At 32.9% G+C, this 27919-nt stretch overlaps 1 protein-coding gene across 3 annotated transcripts in view; it reads right to left on the bottom strand.

The window, feature by feature from the left end:
* Window positions 1-18777, bottom strand: part of LOC126748211 (dedicator of cytokinesis protein 7) — a 61458-nt gene extending 42681 nt beyond the window's left edge. The window contains exons 1-3 of one of the 3 annotated variants that reach the window (XM_050457288.1): window positions 18648-18777; window positions 9693-9765; window positions 9407-9637 (exon numbers count right to left, since the gene is read on the bottom strand). Coding sequence is in view for 1 of the 3 variants with exons in the window: in XM_050457285.1 (XP_050313242.1) it covers window positions 9693-9765; window positions 9815-9855 (114 nt within the window). In the remaining 2 variants the exon portion in view is untranslated. Of the gene's footprint in view, window positions 1-9406; window positions 9638-9692; window positions 9766-9814; window positions 10040-18647 lie in introns of those variants that run through there. The other 2 variants (XM_050457287.1, XM_050457285.1) reach the window with 2 other exon arrangements.
* Window positions 18778-27919: the final 9142 nt, after the last annotated feature.

The following is a 27919-nucleotide window of genomic DNA, read 5'->3' as shown; positions in this document are numbered from 1 at the left end:
ATAAACTGCTTGATCCGCATCAGTTTGGATTTTAAAATCTAGTAATATGGGTGATTTCTTCGGGAACTGTATCTCAGGCTCAATACAGGTGACATTGCAGCTTCGGCATTCTGTGATATGTCGACAGCTTTCGATTGCGTGCACCATCCAACCATGTTATGTAAGCTGGAAATGTATGGCTTCCGAGGAGTCGCCCTCAAGTGGTTTTGCTCTTACCTGTCAGATCGTAAGCAGAGAGTTTTCTTTAATAATTCATGTTCCTCTGAATTGCCTATTTCTTTTGGTGTCCTACAGGGATCAGTCTTGGGTCCCCTGCTATTCTTAATGTACATTAACGATTTGTCTCGATTGAACATTAGTGGACACTTCAAGGTTTTTGCAGATGATACAATACTTTGGCATGACAGGGATCCTCAAAGGTTGAAGTGACCTATTGTGCGCAATATGCAGTGTCTGGAGGAATGGTGTAATTCCAATAGTCTCGTACTCAATATTTCCAAAACTAATATTCTGATCATTAAGTGCGACTTAGGTGACATATCTTTGAACAATAAAACACTTTTCCATTTATGTACTGCAAAGTTCCTTGGCTTGTACATTGGTGATTCTTTTAAATTTGAAACCACATAATTCAGTTGAACAGAAAACTCTCTTCTGGTTGCTATGCTTTTCGAATTATATCATTCAACCTGGGATTGGCAGTGGCCCATATGGCATAGTTCTCTCTAATCGAATAACATCTTCATTATGGTATTCTTCAGAATACTTGTTTCACTTGGTATTCTTATTGCAAAAACGGGCACTGCGTGCGATGTGTTGTGCTAAAATTCGACAGTCCTGTAGACCACTGTTCCTTAATCACTCTGTCCTAATATCATATTGTATTGTAATTCTGGAGACTGTTCCTTGTTCACAAAAAGTTACATACAGTATGACACCAGAAATAATGCCAATTATGTCTCAATATACTGCCTCTTGGAAAAATGCCAAAACAGACCATACAGAGTTCAATGCAAAACATTGTAAAACTATTCAACAAACTGCTTAATTCAATTAAAGAAAAGACTGGAAGAGCATGTAAATGTTATGTTAAGGGTTCTTTGATAATTAGATCGTTCTATAGCGTTAATGAGTTCTTTAACTGTGAATTTTAATCTTGTATAATTCTATACTATGTGTTTTTTAATTTAGGTTAAGTATTTTGAATTGTAAGGGTAATATAGATCTGATTCTGTGTTAGTTCTAGTTAGCTAGTAATAAAATTTAGTTTTGACTTTCTATATCTAAAATTTTTTTTTTTTAAATTGACAATTATTAATAACACAATAAATTATTATTATTATTATTATTATTAGAACAAAAAGTGTTTGAATGTAGTCAAGAGTGTTTTGTTATGTTAGTTGTCTATACTGTACCATATATCTTTTACCTTTTATATACACTTCTTATTGTAAACCTTTAACACATCATGTACCAGATCTGTATTTTATTGCTAGTTCTTAAGATTTGTAAATTATTATTAAAACATTTTTAACTTTAGATATGGATATAATTATTAAGATTTTCTTTGTGAACATGAATAAATAAATTGAAATTGTGTTGCATATTCAGTCCATTTGCCATATACTAGTAGAGCTTTGGGGTTCATAATATGCAACTGTAAGCTAGCACTGCTTTGATTGTGTGGTATCCCTAAGGTAATGTATTATTCTTTAATTCGTTCAAAGCTTAAGTATTTTTGTTTAATTTTAGTTCTTTAAAATAGCAGAGGGCATAGTCTTAATGTAAACAAATTGAAGCCATATCACAGAAAGTCTCATCAGTGGATAAGACCATTGATATTTAATGAGGGCAAGCAGTTGAGACTACTTCACTTAATTAAAGCCGTTCATGACCATGAGTTACTGACTTCCTATAGAAGGAGATGGAAGGTACATAGAAAAAATATCGTAAATGCTAAAAAAGCCTATAATTCAACAAAGTTGCTACTTCTAACAATATGACTTGAGCCTCATGGGAAATTATTAACTCAATCACGAACTTTTCAAGTCGCGGAACAAAGTGTGTTCCTAATTTGGTTACTGATAATGGCAAGAAAGTTACTGGCAACCTCAATATTGCTAAAACCTTTAATAATTTTTTTGTAGAGTCAGTGCGAAAGATCACAGATAATTTTTAGGCATCCATGGGAATGAATATGCCTTTCAACAGTTTATCCCAATCTCTTTTTCTATTCCCTCGCACTGAGGGTGAAACACTTTCACTTATAAAATCTTCCTCCAGGAAAAAGTCATCCGGTCTGACTCTAGCAAGTCCAGTCTTATAGACTCTACCTATCTTCTGAATTTATCATTTCAGTTTGGATATTTTCCTAGAGCTAAAATCAGCTGTTGTCATACCTCTTCATAAAAAGGGGGAGACAGCAGAAGTGAGTAACTATAGGCCTATTGCTCTCCTCTCTGTATTCTCAAAGATCTTTGAAAAATCTTTTAAAAGAAGAGTTATTGTGTTTTTTGACACTTTTGCTATACCGCCATGTCATCAGTTTGGATTCAGGTCTGAACTCTCTACATCAGATGCTATAATATCTCTTTATACAAATATATTGAATAATTTTGAATTGAAATTAAGATCTGTTGGTATCTTTTTTGATTTTACTAAAGCATTTGATACCATTAATCATGCTTTACTCAAATACTTGAAACGTTGATGCTTCCCAGATTATTTTGGCTAGTAGAAAAACTCAAAAATAAGTTAATATCTGGTGTAGACGGTGTGCCTAGCTTCTTGGTTAAAGATTGCATTGGTGTCCTGGCTGATCCGCTGACCTACATTTTCAACTTAATACTGTCAACAGAACAAATCCCTGAAATTTGGAAGACTGCTAAAATAATACCTATTTCAAAAGCTGGGGACTCTGATCAAATCGTGAACTACACGCCAATCTCATTACTCTGTAACTTCTCAAAAATGTTCGAAATTAACCTGAATCGGTCGCTATTTAGTCACGCAAAAGAACTCATCTCTGTGGACCAGCATGGATTTTTTAGCGGGCGATCTTGTGTTACTAACTTATCCTGTCTGTCTAGCCACATCTGTGAATCACTTGATGTTAATATTCAAGTCGATGTTATTTATACCGACTTCCAAAAAGCGTTTGATGGGATAGATCACTATATTTTGCTGCATAAATTAACTCAGTATGGTTTTTCAGGGAGATTATTTAATATATTTCATTCCTACTTGATTGGTATTTTAGTTTTTTTATAAATGACTTGATTGAGTCACTCACTTGTCATAGGCTGGCTTTTGCCGATGATTTGAAGCTATATTTAAATGTATATGGTTTGGAGGATTGTGTTTTTCTTCAGAACTGTCTAAATACATTGGAGGTATGGTGCGCTGTTAACAGGTTAGGCTTGAATGCGGCTAAATGTATTGTGGTCAGTTACTCTAGATCAAAAACACCCTTAAATTTTAATTACTTCATTAATGATACTATTTAGTAGTCTATCGAGTAGATTAGAGCAAATTACTGATCTTGGTATAACCTTTGACTCTGAATTTACATTCGTTCCACACTTCAACAACATAGTCAAGTCAGCCCTGAGAAGGCTTGGGTTCATAATTAGAAGTTCTCAGAGTTTTACTTTGGAATCTACATTAAGACTGCTTTTCTGTTGCTTTGTGAGATCAAAACTGGAGTTTGGCTGCATTATATGGAACCCTCTCTATCAGAATCATGTTGGTCTCCTTAAATCTGTTCAGCATAGATTTGCTAAGTTTTTGGCCTTCAGGCAGGATGGCATATATCCGGTACGAGGGTTCGATCATCGGCAACTATTGGAACTCTTCAATCTATATCCATTACATCTCAGAAGAATGATCTTCTCTGTAAAATTCCTGCATGGGTTACTGAATGGATTCATTGATAGTCCTGTACTTCTTTCTGGTGTACGTTTCATGGTGCCTAGGCTTAATGCTAGACATCCCCTAACATTCTTTCTGCCAAGGCCTCATACTAACATCCTGTTGAAATCGCCACTATATATAATATGCGCTATATTTAATCGGATCTGTCACATGTGCGATATAAATTTCTCTCCGGTTCATGTGATTGTCGATATCTTGGTGGTTCATTACTCTTGGGATTAAAGACCCATGTGTTTAAGTTATAGTTAGTAGGTATATTGCAGTTAATTTAATTTAATTTTGTTGAATATGTGATTATCTTATTAAACATTTATAATTGGGTTTTTATATCATATTAATAGTTATTTGTTCTAATTTTTTGGATAACTTTTGAGAATGTGACTTTACTTTACTTTTTTCTTTTCTTTTCATTATTTTAGGTTTGTTTGTGTGTGTTTTTTTTAACTATATTTTTCATTCAATCATTGTTTTGCAACTGTTTCCTGTTATTGGGCAAGTTGCCTGTTGGAAATAAAGGTTTATAAATACTTTTATCATATTTGATAGGTAGAACCCAGGCTGTTAGATTGAAAGTTAGTGGTCAGGTGACCATATCTGATTGGGCAACTGTCATCACTGGGGTTCCACAGGGTAGTGTTTTGGGGCCCATTTTGTTTTTACTTTTTATTAATGACTTGCCTCTCCTGGTTAATGACAGCTACATAACACTTTTTGCCGACAATACCTCAGCACTTGTCTTGGGTACTGACTATCAGTCTATCCACTGAGAAGCCCCCAACCATGGTGCCCGAAAAATGGTTTTTCTTTGAATAGTTTGAAAACCAATTCGACTGTTTTCACTCTGATTCAAGCTATTCAGGACCGGAGCTTACTCCTTAGAGAGCAGTCATCAAGTAGCCTCATCCAACAACACTCCACCAATTTCTTGGGAATTGTAATTGATAGACATCTATTGTGGGATCCTCAGGTGGAATCTGTATGCAATAGACTGTCCCGCAGCAATTATGCCATCTTGCAGTTTCAAGACCTATGTGGATGCATATACACTTAAAAGCTTTTATTATGCGTCAGTGCAGTCCACTTTATCCTATCCAACCACATAAGATCTAGAGATCTTAATTTTTATAAAACTCCAAATGCAGATAAATTATATGTCCCTTTCACCCGGTTGTTGCAGGTACAGGATGCTCCGGAAATTACTCTCATCTCAAAATTTTTAATCATCTCTCATGTAGAATAGAGCTAAGACTTCCAACTTATAAGAAAGCTGTTAGGACCATGTTAGCTGACTGTCCTTTTTACTTGTTAAAAAAAAAAAAAAAGAGGCATTTATTTCCAACAGGTTTGTTACCCAATTACAGGAAAGAATTAAAGGAAAAAAAAATTAAAAAAAAATATTTACCAAAATAAGTATAAAAAGAAAAATCAAAATGCTTAACATTCTATGCACTTAAACAGACTATCTGTATACCTACTAGAAAGACTCTGCATCACCTATTTACTTAATACCTTCTATAATGGACATTAAACTGTTAACAAAAATATCGAACCGTTCATGTAAATTATTATTAATATAATTCTGACACATTATATTAATAGGGGATTTAAGCAAAATATTAGTCCTAGCGGGATTTACATAAAATAATCTAAAATGCCTAGAGTTTATTCTTGGTACCCTAAAATTTAATCCAGCCAAAAGGGTGGGACAGTCAATCTTGTTATGAATAAGGTTATATAAACTTTTATGGAAAGAATTTCTCTTCTTTTTGCTAAGGGTATAATATTAAATTTATATAAGTATAATTGACTATCCAAACCTCTGGCTGAAAAGACACCTTCCTCTCTAAACCAGAGATACTTCATAAAGTTTTTGTAGTTTTTTTATAAATGACTTGATTGAGTCACTCACTTGTCATAGGCTGGCTTTTGCTGATGATTTGAAGCTATATTTAAATGTATATGGTTTGGAGGATTGTGTTTTTCTTCAGAACTGTCTAAATACATTGGAGGTATGGTGCGCTGTTAACAAGTTAGGCTTGAATGCGGCTAAGTGTAGTGTGGTCAGTTACTCTAGATCAAAAACACCCTTAAATTTTAATTACTTCATTAATGATACTATTTAGTAGTCTATCGAGTAGATTAGAGCAAATTACTGATCTTGGTATAACCTTTGACTCTGAATTTACATTCGTTCCACACTTCAACAACATAGTCAAGTCAGCCCTGAGAAGGCTTGGGTTCATAATTAGAAGTTCTCAGAGTTTTACTTTGGAATCTACATTAAGACTGCTTTTCTGTTGCTTTGTGAGATCAAAACTGGAGTTTGGCTGCATTATATGGAACCTGCTCTATCAGAATCATGTTGGTCTCCTTGAATCTGTTCAGCGTAGATTTGCTAAGTTTTTGGCCTTCAGGCAGGATGGCATATATCCAGTAAGAGGGTTTGATCATTGGCAACTATTGGAACGCTTCAATCTATATCCATTACATCTCAGAAGAATGATCTTCTCTGTAAAATTCCTGCATGGGTTACTGAATGGATTCATTTATAGTCCTGTACTTCTTTCTGGTGTACGTTTCATGATGCCTAGGCTTAATGCTAGACATCCCCTAACATTCTTTCTGCCAAGGCCTCATACTAACATCCTGTTGAAATCGCCACTATATACAATATGCGCTATATTTAATCGGATGTGTCACATGTGCGATATAAATTTCTCTCCGGTTCATGTGATTGTCGATATCTTGGTGGATCATTACTCTTGGGATTAAAGACCCATGTGTTTAAGTTATAGTTAGTAGGTATATTGCAGTTAATTTAATTTAATTTTGTTGAATATGTGATTATCTTATTAAACTTTTATAATTGGGTTTTTATATCATATTAATAGTTATTTGTTCTAATTTTTTGGATAACTTTTGAGAATGTGACTTTACTTTACTTTTTTCTTTTCTTTTCATTCTTTTAGGTTTGTTTGTGTGTGTTTTTTTTTAATTATATTTTTCTTTCAATCATTGTTTTGCAACTGTTTCCTGTTATTGGGCAAGTTGCCTGTTGGAAATAAAGGCTTATAAATACTTTTATCATATTTGATAGGTAGAACCCAGGCTGTTAGATTGAAAGTTAGTGGTCAGGTGACCATATCTGATTGGGCAACTGTCATCACTGGGGTTCCACAGGGTAGTGTTTTGGGGCCCATTTTGTTTTTACTTTTTATTAATGACTTGCCTCTCCTGGTTAATGACAGCTACATAACACTTTTTGCCGACACTACCTCAGCACTTGTCTTGGGTACTGACTATCAGTCTATTCACTGAGAAGCCCCCAACCGTGGTGCCAGAAAAATGGTTTTTGTTTGAATAGTTTGAAAACCAATTTGACTGTTTTCACTCTGATTCAAGCTATTCAGGACCGGAGCTTACTCCTTAAAGAGCAGTCATCAAGTAGCCTCATCCAACAACACTCCACCAATTTCTTGGGAATTGTAATTGATAGACATCTATTGTGGGATCCTCAGGTGGAATCTGTATGCAATAGACTGTCCCGCAGCAATTATGCCATCTTGCAGTCAGTTTCAAGACCTATGTGGATGCATATACACTTAAAAGCTTTTATTATGCGTTAGTGCATTCCACTTTATCCTATCCAACCACATGAGATCTAGAGATCTTAATTTTTATAAAACTCCAAATGCAGATAAATTATATGGTTATATAAATAATACTGATTCTTGTGACATTCACCATGATGATTTGGCACTTATCTTGAATCACCTGCGTATGGTCGGTGGGGGAGGCTAGGTTATTTAGTTTTTAGTTATTTAGTTTTTAGCTTGAATACATTTATTTACTCATTTTTTTTTTTTTTGGTCTTCTGATTTAAATTAATTCTTGATTCTTATCCTAATTTAGTGTTGATTTTTTATTATTTATTTTCTCAAGTTCACTACTTTTTTTTTTTTTTTATTATATAGCAATTCTTTTATAGTTCTTTTATAGTTTAGTTGCATGAATCTAATACAATTCATGCATTCGTACATTTATATATTTAATTGATTTTCCTGTAACTGGGTATATGTAACCTTTCGGAAATAAAGCTTATTATTATTATTATATGTCCCTTTCACCCGGTTGTTGCAGGTACAGGATGCTCCGGAAATTACTCTCATCTCAAAATTTTTAATCATCTCTCATGTAGAATAGAGCTAAGACTTCCAACTTTTAAGAAAGCTGTTAGGACCATGTTAGCTGACTGTCCTTTTTACTTGTTAAAAAAAAAAAAAAGAGGCATTTATTTCCAACAGGTTTGTTACCCAATTACAGGAAAGAATAAAAGGAAAAAAAAAATTTACCAAAATAAGTATAAAAATGAAAAATCAAAATGCTTAACATTCTATGCACTTAAACAGACTATCTATATACATACTAGAAAGACTCTGCATCACCTATTTACTTAATACCTTCTATAATGGACATTAAACTGTCAACAAAAATATCGAACTGTTCATTTAAATTATTATTAATATAATTCTGACACATTATATTAATAGGGGATTTAAGCAAAATATTAGTCCTAGCGGGATTTACATAAAATAATCTAAAATGCCTAGAGTTTATTCTTGGTACCCTAAAATTTAATCCAGGCAAAAGGGTGGGACAGTCAATCTTGTTATGAATAAGATTATATAAGAATTTTGTGGAAAGAATTTCTCTTCTTTTTGCTAAGGGTATAATATTAAATTTATTTAAGTATAATTGACTATCCAAACCTCTGGCTGAAAAGACACCTTCCTCTCTAAACCAGAGATACTTCATAAACTTGCGCTGAATGCGCTCAATATCATCTGTCAGGTAGCTATAAATTGGGTACCAAATTAGAGATCCGTATTCTATTTTTGAGTGTATGTAAGTAAAAAAAAGTAGTTTTAAAGTATTAATATTTTCAAAGTGTGTGCCGACAGTTTCCATAAACAAAACCCAACAATTTGGCAGCGTCACAAACTATTTTTGCTATATTCTTAGCGAAACTTAATTTTGCATCATAAGTCATTCCCAGATCAATCTCCTCATCCACTCTGGCCAACACAAAATTATTTGCTCTATAGTCAAAATTGATTGGCAACAGTTTTCTAAAAAATGAGAGAATAGAGCATTTATTAACATTTAAATATAGTTACTTGTGGACAGAGTTCTTTAACTGTAGATTTATTGACTAAATTGAGTTAAATTTGTTTCCTTTCATATCTTTGTAATTTTATACTCTTTTTATTAGCATTGTAGTTTTTTATTGACAATTTCTATACATTGTTATGATGTTGATGAAAAAAAAAAAGATTTGGTTTGATTTGTTTTATAGATTTACGGATTATTAAACCATGGCAGTGTTAAATTACAGAATAAAATTATTATATGGTTTATTTAAATTATTATGTAGTTTTCTGATGTTATAGCTAATAGTGTAAAACCACCTTACCTGAAAAATTTGTGCAATTTGTTTGCAAATTTTGTGGATTGAACAAAATTGACAAGAAATCCTTGTCTAGCAAAACAAATGTATGGGCTATAGAGTTCTTTGGAATTAAAACCTAGTTGAGAAAAACAGTTGCCAATATCACAGGTAACTTTGTTTTAACAGATTACTTTTTAATTTATTTAAACTGCATTACGTGTTTGTTGCTATACATACAATGACCTGTCTGTCATCCTAGAACCCAGCTAAATATTTAATTATTTGGTTACTACTAATTTGAGATACTTACAGAGTTTAAGGATGGTGAAATAAGTCTAGTTTTATGGCTGGAAACGTTCTTGCGTACATCTGCTGCATGTTGCCTAAAATTTGAAAATTAGCTATGTATTTAATTGTAAGGCCAGTGGTTACTTTGTCAATTTCTGTGTAAAAGCCCTTTGAGTAGTGGCCATTATTTTTAAAATTAAGAAAAAAGAAAAAAATTAAAAAGTCAAGTATGCATCCATCAAAAAGTAATACATTAAAATCACAAACCACAATAAACAAAATAGTAAACAAGCATAATATTAAATTTATTATGTATACTGTGTATTAAAGAACACAAAAATATTGCTGATAAATATATAAATAAAATCAAATAAAAATTAAAGAATATTCAAGTCTGTCAATTCTGTCATAAACTCATTTGTCGCTCTAATGTTGAAGGTACGCTCACATCATAATAAGAAAGAAGAGCATCGTAAAGGCGGGTCCACATCAATAAAAATTTGTGCTGTGCGTTGTATTAGACAAACAAAATTTCGTTCTATATAAATATTTTACTTTACGATATATCCTGACAACTGTAAGAATGTTACCAAAATAAGGCGACTTATTTAATAAAACTTTACTTTTATTACATTATTTAAAATTATCGTGATAAACTAGAAAATATATGCGTAACGTAACGTGCTATTCAACCGTTCTTCTTAAACTGTCCTTTTCCTTTTTTCGTATTATGTAAGCCTAGTGCCTAATATAAGCAAAACTAGTCTTAATGGTGTCTCGAACCCGAGACCGAACCCATAAATAACGCACGTGGTCGACGTTGACATCGCTGATTGTGCCTTATTTCTTACATTCGGCCATCCTGTATATAAGCCTGTCCTCAGGCTTTAAGAAGTGCTGAAAAGAGTAAAACTTTGATCTTTTCATACAACAACGTTCTCTTTAAACAATATTATCGTAAAAATCTCATAATATCCATGGATGTTTTCATAAATAAAGTAAAGATCCCTCGATCTTTTCATAAATGTATCACTATACGTAAAGATGCGTTGATCTTTTCGTGTTGGTAAAGATCAGATGATCTTTTCGTAAGAATGTCAATAAGTAAAGATTCGTCGATCTTTTCGTGTTGGTAAAGATCCGTTGATCTTTCGTCTAAGAGATCCGTTGATCTCTGCGTAATACATAAAGATCCGTTGATCTTCCGTCTAAGGGATCCGTTTATCTCTGCGTAATACGTAAAGATCCGTTGATCTTTCGTCTAAGAGATCCGTTGATATCTGCGTAATACGTAAAGATCCGGTGATCTTCCGTCTAAGAGATCCGTTGATCTACTTCATCGTCTTGAAAACTAAGCTATCGCTTAATGTAAGCAGCAACAACCGTTCGTGTTGTTTTTCGATGATTTCGTAAATCTTCTACCTCGTATCTATCGTTAATCAAAACCTTTGTAACTCGAAAAGGTCCTCTGAATTTAGGTAGTAGTTTTCGGCTTCCGCCAGTAGCTGCCTCACTCGTGATTTTTACCATTACTAGATCTCCAACTGAGTACTTAATGGCCTCTCGTCTTGACTTGTCATAACGTTCTTTCTGCTTTGTTTGATCTTCGGAAATATGGTCACTTTTCTTGTTACGTAATTCTTGCAAATCCATTCTATGCAAGTCTTCTTGGATTTCGTTTAAAATATATGAATCAGCAATGTTCATTCACTTTTCAGATATTGAACACAGATATTTTAAATATTTCAGGATATGATTTGCTTTACAATCATGGCAATATTAATAAAAATGACGGTGTTTTTGTATACATTAGTCAAAAGTTCAGTTATAAATATGAAATAAAAAAATTGTCAAATATAAATTTTATTGATATTGATCTAACTCAACAAAAAAATGAATCTTTTAAAATTACTGCTATATACAGACCACCGTCCACAGATGCTGACGTTTTTAATGCAGACTTGCTTCATTATTTATCTGAGTTGCCTAGGTTGGATGTTCACGTTATTTGTGGGGATATTAATATTAATATCCTAAAGGAAAAACAAGATTTAAATCATGTTCAAGAATATCTTAACCTTCTTAATGCAAACTCCTATGTTTCGTATGTAAATAATGTTTGCACTTGGGAGAGAAATTTACAGAAATCCTGTCTAGACCACTACTTTGTTAAAGCCGGAAATTCTGAAAATATTAAAGCTTATTTGTTAAATTACAAGATAACGGATCATTATCCAACTATCATTGAAATAGGACATCAGACTTAGATGAAATGACGAACATTTTTATAAATAACATAACAAAAATCATGCAAAAAAATACAAAAAACGTTAAAATAAACAAAAAAAAAATTCCAAGGAAGGGTTGGATTAGTCCAAGCCTACTAAATGCTATTAATAGTAAAAATGTACTACATCAAGAATTAAAAAAATATCCTAATAATTTACCTCTAAAACAAAATTACAACATGTGTAAAAGAAGTCTTGCAAAATCCATCGCCGCCTCAAAAAAACAATATTTTGAAAAATTACTAAGTCACCAACAAAACACCAAATGCCTATGGGATTCAGTCAATAAAATTTGTAACAAAAACCAAAAAAATCAGGAAATTGAAAAAATAAAATCAAAAAATAAAATTATATCTGGTAAAAAAAAATGGCCGACGTATTTAATAAACACTATTGCTCAGTAGGGGAAAACTATGCCAAAAAAATTAAAAAACCTAAAAATTTTATTGACAACGAACCTGAAATAGCAAACAATATGTTTCTTAATTTTGTTACTGAACAAGAAATATTAAAGATTATAAAAAAATGAAAGACAAAAAAATCCCCCGGTTTTGATGGTATACGTACTGAAATCTTAAAATTAATAGACAGTCAAATCTCATACCCATTAGCATTTTTAATAAATAAATGTATAAAAAAGGGATATTTTCCAAAACCATTAAAAATAGGTATTATTTCTCCTTTGCTAAAATCTGGAAGTAGACTGGATATTTTAAACTACAGACCAATTTCGCTGTTAACAAACATAGCAAAAATTTTTGAAAAAGTGCTAAAAAGTAGAATCATGAAATTCTTAAAAAAATACAAATTGATATCCGAGAATCAGTATGGGTTCATGGAGGGTAGATCGATGGAGGATGCAATTGCTGGGCTCACATCACAAATATATAAAAATGTGTCTTGGATTATACCCCATCAAAGCCTCCATAGGCGTAACATTAATTGCCTTGTTGTGAGAAGTATTTATGGCACTTTGCACTTGTTTTACGTAAAGGTCCCATTCGTTAGGATTTTTACCAGCAGCTGTTGTAGCTAACGAATTTAATATTGTTCTGTTATATCGTTCACACTGTCCGTTAGCACGTGGTGTCGCGACGGCCTTTAACGTGTGCTTGATACCGTATAGCTCGCAGAAGTCTTTAAATGGTTTTGATGTAAATGCCGATCCCCGATTACTAACAATGCGACTCGGAACTCCAAATATATACATCATATTCAATAATACATTAACAACATACTTCGCTTTTTGACTTTTAACAGGTTCAATCAAACAAAATTTCGTAAAGGCGTCAACAATTACCAATATAAACTTATTCTTTTTTCTGCTAGTTTTAAATGGTCCCACGTGATCAATATCAATCGTGTGGAAAGGAATTGGTTGCTTTTCGATGGGATTTAATTTGCACTGTTTTCTACTTGATGCATTGTTTTTATAATAAGCACAATTTAAACAAGTACCTACGTACTTAGTAACAAACCTTCGCATTTTAGGAAGCCAATATTTTTTTTGGATTTGTTGTAATGTCTTTTCAGCACTTAGATGTCCTGCATCATCATGACAAAGACGACATTTTGGCCATCTTGGGAACCACCCAAGCTGTCTTACCATTATCTAATTTGCGGTATACTTTATCATTTTTAAGTTCGTATTCCTTGAAATATTGCTTGCTCTCGTTTGTAATATTCCCTAATACAAGTATCTTTCTAATTATTTTTAACTGTTCCTCTTGTAACTGAGCTCCAATAATCCATTCATCTTCAGTAATAACTATCGTAAATACTTCATAATCATAAACTGGATTCTCGCTTAATGCATCAACGTGCGTCATTCGTGAGCCTGGGCGATATTCTATACTAAATGAATATTCTTGTATTTCTAGCCACCAACGTCCAATTCTAGGTAAAAGATCTTTTTTTGAAAGCGTCGTTCGTAAAGCATTACAATCAGTAACGACCTTGAAATCTATTCCCAATAGATATACTAGAAAATACCGTAAGGCCAATACCACTGCCATAGTTTCCAATTCATATGCATGGTATTGTCTTTGATCATTTGTTGTCTGCTTGCTGAAATATGATATTATGTGTTGTTTTCCCTCTGAGTCAAACTGCAGTAATATCGCTCCTACACCTATCGCATATGCGTCGGTGTGTAACTCGGTCCTTAACTTTTGATCAAATATAGTAAGGATTGGCTCGTTTGTTAGTACCCTTTTGATTTGTTCAAAAGCATTCTTTTGAGGACTTGCCCATATCCATCTGACATGTTTTCTTGTCAAACTTGTAAGTGGTGCCACAATAATAGCATATCCAGCTGTAAATTTCCTAAAATAATGCTATAAACTGCCTTAACTGTTTTATATTAGTGGGGGCCGGCATATCCAGAACTGCTTTTACTTTTTCCTTACCAGGTTTCACTCCTTGAACACTTATTTCTCGTCCTATTTATAATATTTCTGTCTTGAGAAAAGAACATTTACTTATCTTCAAAGTCAAATTATGTTCTCTAAATTTAGTCAAAACTTGATTTAACCTCTTTAGTCCTTGGTCAATGGTAACGGATGGTATAATAATGTCATCAATATATGGGAAAGCAACTGTATTTTTCAAGTTTCCTAATACATTGTTTATAAGTTGTTGGAAAACAGCCGGTGCGTTAGTTAAACCAAACGGCATTCGTAAAAATTCAAAGTATCCGTCGGGCGTAACAAAGGCATTCTTTTCAATCGAATTTTCCTCCATGGGCACTTGATAAAAACCATTCGCTAAGTCTAAAGATGTAAAATATGTATTTCCACCTAATCGATCAAGTTGTTTATCAATCACTGGTAAAATACTTCTCTTCTTAATCGTTATTAAATTTAGTCGCCGATCATCTATGCAAGTACGACAAACTCCAGTTTTCTTTTTTACTAGAATTACTGGACTAGCATAAGGTGAATTTAATTGTCTTATAATATTATTTTCAAGTAGTTCTGCTATCATTTCTCGTAATATAACCTTTTCTTTTTCTGGTAGACGGTATGGATGATACACAATAGGAGTATCAGTTGCTCACTGCCTGTAAAGCCACGAAGGGTATTTTCTTGACATGGCCTAGCCGTCAAATCATATTTATTAACAGCTGATGTTTTTATGAGGGTTTTGGCACTACCAGTATCAATAAGGCAGCTAGATTTATGACCATTTATGTAAGCCGTTTTATAAACATATTATGGAGTCCAATTTGATTAAATAATTTTTTTGGTTCATTTAGTATTAAATTAACGTTTGTTATTTTCATAGGAAATTTATCATGCAAATGCCCTAATTTTTTACAAATAAAACATTCTAAACGAGGCTTTCGGCATTCCCTTGCAATATGCCCACTTATGCCACAATTATAACAAGAATTTGTCTGAACTTTGCGTTTCAATAAATTTGTCGAATTACTTTGTGTAGAAGGATTTTTAGAAAACTTTGTATAATTTTTTTTTTCTTTGTGGAATAATAATGGCAATAATGGCATGCTACCAAGCGTATTTAAATAAGCAAAAAGCTTATCTGCATTTTGTAGTTGTGCAGATCGTATAGTTCTTACAATATTTTAGTCATTGATACCTCCAATTACAGCATACCGCTTTTCATTTCGTCCCAGGAAACATCATTTTTTGTTTGTTCATAATACCACTGTCGTGCATGTCCTCTCAATCTACTGGCTATAATCCTTATAACGTATTCATTGCTCCATTGGTACCTGTTCATTAAAGTGTCCACTTTTGTTACCCACTTATCGACCGTAATATCGTCTTTTGAACAGTCAAACACCGGAATGGCTTGTTCATCACTTTAACACATCGCGGCAGACGTAGACGGCTTATTTTGAAGTTCGTCAACCTCTTTTTTTAACATTTTTAATTGTTTTTTTAAAGTAGCATTTTCACTATCCGTACTCGTACAACTACTCGTAGGTGTCGACCGATCGCGTGTTCGTTTTCCGTGAGACCGTCGGTCACGTCGATCGTGCTTCGACTTTTGGTCACTTTTTTTTTATTTTTCTTTTTGTTTTCCCATTTTAACGCAGACAAGAGAAAAAAAAATTGACCAGGGCCTTAAGGCTGTTGATCACACTTCTGACTTGTAAGAATATTACCAAAAAGGCGACTTATTTAATAAAACTTTACTTTTATTACAATATTTAAAATTATCGTGATAAACTAGAAAATATATGCGCAACGTAACGTGCTATTCAACCGTTCTTCTTAAACTGTCCTTTTCCTTTTTTCATATTATGTAAGCCTAGTGCCTAATATAAACAAAACTAATCTTAATGGTGTCTCGAACCCGAGACCGAACCCATACATAACGCACGTGGTCGACGTTCACATCGCTGATTGTGCCTTATTTCTTACACAACATATTTTTTAGGAAAGTGCCATTCGCATACATATTTACCCTTTTTAACACAATCAAATACCGAAATCTATATTCATCCTGCACAAACGAAAAAAAGTAATTTATGCGAAACAGTTTTTGATATATTAGAAAATTCGAAAAATATATGAAGAATTAAACAAAAAAATTCATACTAATATAATAATATACTGACCTGTGGAGTCTTGAAAAGAGCCAAAACCCTTTTGTTTTCCCGATCAGAATGAGAGCCAATCGTGAAACCGCGAACGTTACAACGCCTTATTTATATTGAAAATGAATTTAAAACGATTTTTTATCAAAAAATCTCTTTTGAAAACGTCAAGATGAGGCAAGCGAAAATAAAAAGAACGCTTAAAGTAGCCAATCAGAGCGAGGCCCACTTCTGACCAACAGCGCCGAAGTTGCTACTCGGCGAATCCAGTTATCGTTCAATTTTGCGTAGACGTCACCTCATTTGGGAAGCGCAAAGATCAGCGTGCTTATATCCAGTCTTCTTGGATTAGACTAAAGGAGCATGAGCTTCAGAATATGGAAGGTTTTCAGGTTTTTGTAATACTGTCTTTGATGACTGTCCATAATCAGATGTTACAAATAGAAAAGATAGATAACTCTGTGAAGAGTAAGGAGATGAAGGCGAAGTATGAGGTACTGCGATGGTTGTTGAAGATGAGATCAACTTTGGGTACGGAGAATAATATAGGCTCGACATTTGTGCCACTTGGGTGTCATCAGATCTCATTTCCACCCCAAAAATTATTTTATCAATAGCGTGTTCGATCAGTGTTTTTTCCCTGAAATTTTTGAGCATAAATCAGTGTTGGATCATCAGGCGCTGAAATTGACTTGATTTTTCTAGGAGCGGATATTCAGTTTGATTTACTTGTTTGTGAGATCTTTTGCGTTTTGATGAAAGTTTTGTAAATTTGTTTACCTTGGAACTTTGTTCTTCTGCACTGATTTACGGTCTCTGTGTGGCATCATTATTCTTTTCGGAAGATGGTAAAAATGGAAGAAACGTTCCGTATTTGTTTTATTTTCTAAAATATCAGCTCACGAAATGTTTTGATAATCTGCAACGTTTTAAGCATCATTCTAATAATCGACTTCAATCATTTCAATTTATTACGTAATTTATTACGTAAATCTGATAAATTTTTGCATCACAAAAATCTTTATAAAAAGACTAAATTGCTTGTACATTTTAGGCAAATAAAGATAGCAATAATAAAAAAGTTATTCATTTTCAAAAATGTATGGTATATTATACGACACATATATTGTTTAACTTCCACATCCTGACGTAATTGACAAGATTGTTTTTTCGAGACCGAGATTAAGCGGGTCTCGGTCTCGCGAACCACTAGTCTGTCTGTTCGTTAGTCCTCGCGATAATTTTTGAGAGGATTAAGCTATTGACTTAAAATGTGATACGGTACGGGCGTAGGTACCCATAGCCAAATAGTTCAAATTGTTTTTAAGCTAAGTCGGTTCGGAAAGAGATAATACATTTTTTAAAAATTTAATTTTGTTGTAAATAGCCAAGTAATATGTCGTTTCAGGGGCTTTTGGGGATGTCGGTTTCAATTTTACAATCTATTTAAGATCTTTGTAAAGAAATAGGTGAGGGGGTTTAAATAAAGGACAAGATGGAAAATCCAAATATATAAAAAAAAGGGTATTATGTCATTTTTATGGTTTATAAGTACGTAGATTTTAAGTTTATGCTTAAATTTATATTTTTATGAAAATTAAAAACAGTGGGGATAAAGGAGGAGCAGTAAAATAAAACAAATTAAAGAAAATTGGTGAAGTACATTTTTTTATAAAAAAGTAGCTCTTTTATTTTAAAATACATAATTTAAAAATGTATTCCCCTTAGATGAAGAAGAAGGGGGTTACATTTAAATTATTATATGTTATATCGTTTTCTAGGTTTTTGGGATCAAAGAATGCAAGTTTGCAATTTCTTTTTTGATATAACATTATGTAACTTATTAGTTGAAAAAAATTTATTAATGAAAATGACGAAGAAATATTGATTCAATTTGCAGTGGTCTTTTTTGTGCTAAAATGAAAATGATTTTTTTTACCGACACTATAATTTCCTATCACGTTATGATGTGGAAGTAAAATAAATATTAAAATATGCTGTCGTCGTCAGAGTTTTGATTTAGTGGACTGTATTAGGTTTTTGAGAAAGACTGAGATTTAATGTGGTTCTTCGTTTTTTCAATAAATTTTCGAACGCATATTACTGATGCATAATGGCTTACCTTGCTTCGTTGAAGCCGGGCTTGATAGCGCTACCAGTTCATCCTTCCATATCAGGCACTTACACTTTAGCTAAAGTTTAATTTAATTCGTTAAATAACTACTGCAGGAAAATCACCGGCGGTCAATATGTATAAGGCTGTTAGCGGTTAGCTGTTTTAACAAAACCTACTTGCAAGTGTGTGTAGTTACTACTGCGTAGACTTCCAATTTTTGGCAATGCATTTGGCCTGCATTGCGCAGGGTCAGTAAGGTTACAAGCCCGCAAAACAATGTGCGTATTTTCGCGGAAAAATATATTTTAAATAAAATAGTTAATTATTAAAGAATCCATATTATCAGTGTTTTTATCAATATTTAATCATTTTATCGAGATTAATAATGCTAGTTTCTAAAGTGATATGGAAGTGTTATTGTAATTTGCAGTTTTTTTTTTAGATTCCGTCATCGGGATAAGAATGGTTAGCTATTGCCGAGAAATTTGAAAGGATTTCCCTATCTACGTGGGTTCTATAGACGGGAAACACATTATACTGCAATCACCTAAATGTAGTGGCAGTAACTCTTAAACTACAAAAGCTTTTTTGGTATTGTAACCATTTGGCTTTATAAAATAACCATTTGGCTTTGCTCCCTGTTAAGCTTCTGCTAAACAGACAAAAAGTGCCTTATTCCTTAATTCAGACTTCTGCTTAAATAATTATCAAAATGTAGAAATAGATGAAATTTTAAAACAGGCTGATATAATAACAAGGCCTTGGGTAATCCTGATCCATTAACAACTTACAACTTTTAAATGCAAAACTTGTTTTATACACATTTTTTTGCACCTGTATTAAAACACGTATGTCAGTAAACCTTGTTTGTGTATTCATATTTTTCGTTTAATATACCCGCTCCTGTCCCGATAGCCTTTTTGGTCTTGGCTTTTTCCCTCCTAAACGATCCTAGTAAGCTGAACTTTTCTTCTCCGCCTCTTTCACTTCAGTACTACATGTTTCAGCTATATTGGCCCATGTTTCACATTTTTTGATTTTATTGAAATGCTAAGGGTGCTTTGGATTTTATATTAAGTCATGATTTATATATTCTTGGATAAGATGCAATGCTTCCTTATTCCTCAACTCCATATTTTATTTGCACAATATCCACACAAAACTTATATTAATATTTTAGACCTTTCCTGGAGTTTTTCCGGCACCCAGTCGTTGAGTCGTTGTTGTTGTGTGTGAAACAACACAATAGAATAAAATATATAAAGTGAAATATTTAATCAGATTTAACTTTGAGCCGCAAATATTTATCTTGAATTTTAAATACAAAATACACATTTTTATTTTGATGTCGTCCCTCCTTAATAGATTCAAGAATTCAAGGATATAGTTGCTTTAAAAGTTGATCCAAATTTTTTAGTTGGATTTCAATTACACACAAGTTCAGGATCATAAATGTGTAGATCACATCCGCGTCATCCTTCACCCAGTCAATACGTGGATGTTCTCGTCCTTTCGTATCCTTCGGATTCCTTTCCTAGAACCCTTCCTACCCCTTGCCGTTAGTTACAACGTGCATTTCAGAATTAAACTTTGTGAAAGTTTCTATCTCACTTCCGCGTCATCCTTTTTACCATCAACAAGTGGTTCCTCGTCCTTTCCTATCCTTTAAATCCATTTTCCAAACCCTGCCCTTCCTTATCCATTGGCGGTCGTAGCTGATCCTATTCACGCCGGTAACCAGGCCGGATGATGCCGGATGCATCGTGGGGGTGGCGACATCGTGCATTGAAAAATTTCATATTGTAATTGATGATTTAATACTGTGAAAGTGTCGATTTGGGGACCAGGGTATATACCCGACGGTTTTCCCGAATCTTTAAATTGTGCTGGCAAATTGCCTCGTAGCAGCGGTAATACTATAATATATGTTATATGAAAAGTAGCCAGTATCATATCAGTATAAGTTCTTATATTACCTTGATAAACCTACGCATTGTTTACGATAAATTTAGTTCCAAGAATATGCAGTATTGCATTCCCCCACTTTTTAGTATGAATAGAAAATCCAAGAACCACCTTTGCCCAATCAGCAGCGTCAGTCTATGATTCTTAAATAAAAAGCATCTGTAATTAAAAAAAAATGCATTAGGATAATATTACATATTAAATAAGCACGTTCCTATGTTAGTTAAAATTTGTAATTTTCAAATAAAAACTGTTATTAAAAAAGGGATTTTGTATATCCGAAGCGTAACATTGGCGCAGTTGAAACTGATTATTTCTATCCCGCGAAACCAAGGATTGCCTAATTCACGTGTTATATCAACTGGTAGAAAGAACCAAATAGCAACCTTAGAAGCCGCCCCAAGGCACATCAGCAGCGTCCTCAGCAACGTTCGGAGGAACACCCAGTAAACCCTCTGGTATCCATTAAGCAGAGAACAAGACAATGCTTAAAGCGATTCTTCTGTAATTAAAACATTGACTCAATCGTTTTAATTTTGTTTTACTATTTTCATATCTGGTTTATATTTTTATATTTATTATTTTCTTTGTCGATTTTATTATCTTTGTAAACTGTTCGATATTCTAAACTCCTTTCCCTGATTTTTGAAGTTTCGTTTATGTCCAAACAAAAATGTAGATTAGAATCATTTAGAATCCCAGAGTTCTAATCCTAACCCGAAGGAACAAAACCAACGCTCAAATAATAATGCACCAGCACAAAGCCTACTAGACATTACTGAACCCTATCGACTAACTGAAATTTGTTCAATAATTTCACAGGTTGACGACGGCGATGCAATATTTGTAAGTACAATTTTACATGCCTGCGATTAAAACAACTTGATCCTAGAGATCCGAATTAATTCTATTAAAAGAGAAATTGCAGCAAAAATAATAGATCAATAGGACTTGAACGCAGTAAAGGATAATTTGCAGGACAATGCCGACAACAAGAGAATATAAGTGGAAGAAAATCTAGACCCACCAGACCAAGCACCCTTTCCAGTGATAATGAATCAAGAAACCCAAAATGAAGAAGATGAACATATTGATGAAGGGCATGCTAAACTTAGAATGGAGTAATGTCAAAAATAGGCAATGGCAGAATATAAAGGCACAAATCCCTCTACCCAGTTCTCTTTAGAGTTAACTCTTACCGCAATGGCTTTTTTTTGACTATTCTTCTTAATGCTGCCAACATAATTATACCTGATTATATCCTTTCAGTTACTTTTTAGTACTGTGCGACCACCGCCGTTAGTAAAATCTTAGGACTAAAAATAAATCACCAGTACTACACGTAATCAAAGACCGACACCGCCAATAGAAAGGAGCCTACTAAAAAAGATTGAAGATATTAAAAAAGACATCGACCGGCTAAAGCAATACATCGAAGGTATCAGAAAAGAGAAAGACTTGAGGAAATAATGCGTCAGACCTAACAACATACATAGCAGGACCCAGAAAATTATACCCCGGAATAATGTCTACACACCCTTAAACAAAAGGTATCTATTTTTTCAGGTCACTTAAAAAGGTATAGATCCAGTAATAAGCTCAGAGAAGCAATTTTATCGAAAGCTTAATGAAACTGCTTCAACAAATACTGTCATTAGCATTTATCGCACTAAAGAAAACATCGAGGAGTGCTGGGGCAATCAATTAACAACACCTAGTGAATGCAACCTCGACACTGAATGGCTGGGTGAAGAACGAGCAAAGTGTCAAACATATAACAAAATGGCATTTTTACCATTTTCAGTTGACGAAGTTACTAACGTTATAAAAAACCTACATAACTAGAAAGCTCTAGACCCAGATTACGTCCAAAAATTACTGGATTAAGAAATTGTGGTCGACACATCAACAACTGACCGACCTTTCAAAAGACGTGCTCTGAATTTTCCCAACTTTTTAACATAAGGTACTACTTTCCTTTTACCCAAGGACTGCCAAAATACTCAAGATCCGGCTAAATATCGGCCAATAACATGCTCACCCACACTCTATAAACTAATTACATCTTGCGTTACAGAACGTTTTTAGAGACATTGTGAATAAAATAGCGGGTCAACAGACAAGATGTACTAGAGGTGCCATGGGGTGTAAAGAACACCTAATTATCGACTCTATAGTTTGCAATCAGGAATTTAACAACAAGAGAAACCTTTTCGCCGCATACATTGACTACCAAAAAGCTTTTGATGCAGTTCCATATAAATGGCTCATCAATGTACTTAAATTGTATAAAATAGATAACAACTTTATTTTTTAGAATTCACTATGGCATCTTGGCGAACATCAATAAAAGTCCAGGTGCCTAAGGATGACTGCATTGGAACTAATATGATTCCTATTCGTAGGGGTACATTTCAGGGAGATTCGTTAAGTCCACTTTAATACTTCCTTGCCATAAACCCAATTTAACTCAATTTAACTAGGTACGGATTTAGCGTAAAAAAGCATAATAAATAATGAACAAGAGTAAACCACCTACTTTATATGGATGATTTGAAAATTCTTGCGGCAACACGAAATCAACTAGAACAAATGCTTATTATAGTGGTAAAATTCTCTGATGATAAGGACTTTTGGAGTGGATAAGTGCCGAACTGTGTGAACATTATTAAGGTTAAACTGCAATCAGGTGACTTTCAAATAGAAAACGGTCAGATAATTAATTTCATGGACGAAGAAAAATTCTACAAATATCTAAGAATGAAGCAAACGCAAAGAGTAGACCATAGAACAAGTTCACTACAAGAATGCGTCGACCCCTTAAAACAAGTTTTAATAGCAGAAACTTATTTAAAGCTATTAATACATATGGAGTCAGTTCACTAACTTACTCTTTTGGCATTAAAGAATGGACTAAAACAGACATCGAGAGCTTGTAAAGAAAGGCTAGAACACTCCTAACGAAAGCCAATAAGCATCCGCGCAGTCCCCTTGAACGAACTATGCTACCTCGACATATAAGAGGACGAGGAATGGCCGACATAGGGATGCAGCTAACTCATCAATTTAGTAACTTGCGACCCTTTTTCTTAAGAAAGGCTGAAACATCAGACATTGATCGTGCCGTGTGTGAAGCAAACGACTCAACACCACTTAAACTTCAGGAACTTGAGAACTTGATACACCATAGCACTGAACAAGAAAAAATGCAAGCTTGGGTGGGAAAACCACTACATGGAAGGCTAATTCATGAGGTTCAACAAGAGCATGTCTGTCGATATATCGGCGTTGAACTACTGGTTGACTTCGGGACAGCTTTTCCCCGAAACTGGAGGGTTTCTTGTTATCCAAGATCAAGTGATGCCAACAAGAAATTATTTAAAGTTTATTTAATTATTGAAACCTTAGAGCGAAATATATTGAAAAAAATATTGAGTACAGGGATCTAGAACACTAGATATGAAAACATGAAATACAAAATACCAAAGAGCCTGATCGAAAACATAAAACTGCTCAACCATAAGGAAATCAGCTATAAGCTAATGCAGAAACGCAGATAACGTCAACTAGTTTAAGAAACATATGTAATTTAAGTGTATTATGTGTAAATAAAGGTAACGAACAGAGTCCGATGACATGGAAAGGACTCCCTCGCTTCATCCTTCTGATATCTGGGATAACTAAATTTTCCTCCTCCCCAGGGTGGAGTGCGAATTCTGTTTAGTATGAAATTATAATAATAAATGTTTTTATTTGCAAAAAAAGTAGAAAGCAATAAAAAAACAGCAAAAATAAATGGCAAGAAAGAGGCTAACAAATTCAGAATTCTGCAGAGCAGATTCTTGTCTTAAACATTGTGGCTTATAATAACATTTAAAAAAAATCTTATAATCTTATGTAAAGCTATAAAATAACTTACATTAACCTTATTTAAATATATAATGTATACGATTCTTCAATATGAAACAAAAATTAAACAAAAATTAACACAATAACCAAACTATAAAAAAAAATAGAGAAAAAAAACTTGCAGTTTAAAACTAATGTATCCAATAAATTAAAAAAAAAAAGTGACTTCTACTTTTAAAAATTGCTGACTCCTTAAAATTGTCACCATTTTCCTACGAAAAGCACTCATGGATAGCAAAAGCATACCTGCATCGATTGCTTTTTATGACTAGGAATGTTGATAGTATTCCTTCGAAAGTTTAAATGGTGAACATCAGATCTAAAACTAATTTTATTATATCTAAATTCATATGGAGGGATGTGGTTTTTAAGAATTTTAAAAAGAACATTAGTGAATGGAGATGTCTTCGATTTTAAAGATATTACTTTTTAAGAGCACTGGACATATGATATTTAAAACGATGTTCAGGATCTATTGTCCGGCCTAATATCTTGCACTTTGGCACTATTGAACTTTTGTTATCCCCCAATTTAATATTCATATTTCCTTTTAAAATAGGCTATTGGTGTGGCATAACTAAATCTCTTCTAAACTCCGATTGTGTTAAAATCCCGTGGTAAAATTTTATTAAGATTAAGGAATGTACGTATTTGAGAAATTTAGAAAAACTTGGTAATATACTAATTGATCTAAACTGATTAAGATTTATTAGATTATTTACTTTAGGCAATGGTAATACAAACGCCTATTTCCAGTATTTGGGAAACTAACTTTTAGTTATGCACTCATTGATTATATGTATGTAAAATGTAGGGGATAATAATACGTAATTTACGCCATTTCTCTTTGTAACTACGGTTTTTAAACTTGTTTTTATAGAAAATTGTACAAGAATCCCATTTAGATGACATATTATTTAGAGGCCTTAGAGTCTTTGAGTGCCTTGTCCCTTAGTTCTTACAAAAGTTCAATATTATCTGTTAACCATGGTGATCTTTTTCTTTTTCGTGATAAAAGAAGGCTGACACCTCCGCTTCACTCAACCGAAACTTATAAAAGGTCATTTTTTTTATCAAATTTCAAAAATTATAAATAACTGCCAAACAAATACCGAAAACATTTTTGGCTTATATTCTTTAAAAAAATATATTTTTAAGAATGAAATTACTGCAGGAACAATAAAGCATAATTTAGTGGTTGTTTCGTTTTTTTTTTACTTCCTTTTCTCTATTCCGATGATGATAACAAAAACAACTAATGCAATAGACTATATATTATGATATACATACATATAACAGACTGTATCTTTTGCTTTGTGAGGTGTTTTGTTTGTGGGGTTGAATTTGTTTCTTTTTCCTTGTGTAGGCGTATATGCTGTCAGATATTCTCTTTTTTTGTTGCTGGTTGATGTACTCTTTATTATTTATAGCGCTTATATTATTCCTATTTTGAAACTTAGTATAGTATAGATAATTAGGTTAGATGGAAGAACAGCCATTTAGATATCTGAATCTTTGTGCGCTGAATCTCGCCTTTAAACTATTAACTTTGTAATTGTATTTTTTTCCTAAATAAAAAGACCTTTATTATTATTATTATTATTATTATTATTATTATTATTATTATTATTATTATTATTATTATTATTATTATTATTATTATTATTATTATTATTATTATTATTATTATTATTATTATTATAATGTAGTCCTTAATGGTGCAAGTTTATTTAACAGATTAGTCAAATTTAAGTTTAAGAATTCTACCTTGACATCAATTAGTAGATAAATAGATCCACCTAGAAGCTAAGCAAGTTATATCTTCTAAGGCCCTGTAAGTAATGTAACCTGGTGGTTCCTCAAAAACAGGATTATCAAACCACAAATGATACCAAAATGATCACAAAAAGTACATGCAATAATACCTGTTTTCAAAACACTAGCCTAATTTGTGATAATAAGGTTTATCATAGAACAAGAATTATTGGTTATACGAGTTGGTTCCGAGATAATCTGTTTTAAGTCAAAAATGTCACATACCGATGATAGCTGACATGTTTAGCCACTGATAAATTTGGAAAAGTCAATGTTAAAACCAGCTAAGCAGGTAATCGCGTTAAAATTTGAAAACATATTAATTAAGGTTTCCTCAAATATGACAAAAAAGTTGTTAGAATTAGCATTTGGAGGCCTATAAATTATACCAAAAATATGTGGTTCTTTATTGTTTCTATATATATGAATATCTATATATTATTCGTAATAATTACTTTAAATCATATGCGAATTTTCAAAACAAAAAAGGAACCTGTAAAATATGTGACCATTACGAAACCTGCGAGATCAATGTTTGGCGAAAGTGCAGGAAGAATAATTTCTATTTATATTTCTATATTGTTTAATGTGAAATTATAATATAAAATGGTCCAAACTGAATGATATAATGCAAATTTAAAATTCATTTTTTTATTGTCCAACAGAAATATAAAGTAAAAGAAATACAAACACTTAAGGACAAGCTGAACGCAGTTGAATATAAGCCCAATATTGGCAGTTAACCAGTTCTTGAATCTGTTTAGAAGAATACCAAATAGATCAATATTAAGCTTAGAATTGATGATGTTAAATCAAAAACAAACTGGCTCTCATAATATAGGTAAGGAACAACAAAATTTAGTGATGATAAACGTTCTGGAAAATCTACCTGATTATTGCAGAGTTTAAATTAAAATTGTAGACTAGCACAAATAGTAGCTAGATATGGGGTAATTCTAGCAAACAATTTTGGGCCGCCTTCTGTTTATAGTGTATACAGCTGATGTATTAAGGATCCCACAATTTTGCAAAGTACAAGCCTTCATGCGCTGATGACACACAGCTATATTGCCCTTTTAATATAAATTATTGTATTGGCACATTAAATAATATAAATAGGGGCTTTATTAATTATAACAAAATTAATAACAAAAATTTCTGATCAGCATTCTTTGAAATTAAATTCTGCAAAATCTAAGCTTATGTTTTTTGGTAGAAACAAAAGTAAAAGCGTATTTACATATGTGAGCAAAATAAACATACAGGGTGTCGGACTTGAGATTTGCAATTCTGCTCGTAATTTGGGTATTTTAGTGGACACTGATCTTAACTTCGAATCGCATGTAAAAAATCTTAGACAGAATGCTTACATTTCTTTAAAACAATTCTCCATCTTGGCATTTTTTTTCACGAAATAAAAAATTTAGAAAAAAATATCTCCTCAACATTCAAAACAAAAATCAAAACTAATTCCACTGTTCACTCTGTAAATACTAGAAATAAGAAAAAACTTATCCCCAAACATAAAACTGCATTCTTTAAAAAGAGCTTTTTATATAACGGTATAAAATTGTATAATTCCATACCAG

This window comes from Anthonomus grandis, chromosome 22 (assembly GCF_022605725.1).
Source record: "Anthonomus grandis grandis chromosome 22, icAntGran1.3, whole genome shotgun sequence".
NCBI lineage: Eukaryota > Metazoa > Arthropoda > Insecta > Coleoptera > Curculionidae > Anthonomus > Anthonomus grandis.
Note: the sequence above shows the minus strand (reverse complement) of the source record. Positions and strands in the feature narration are given on the sequence as shown.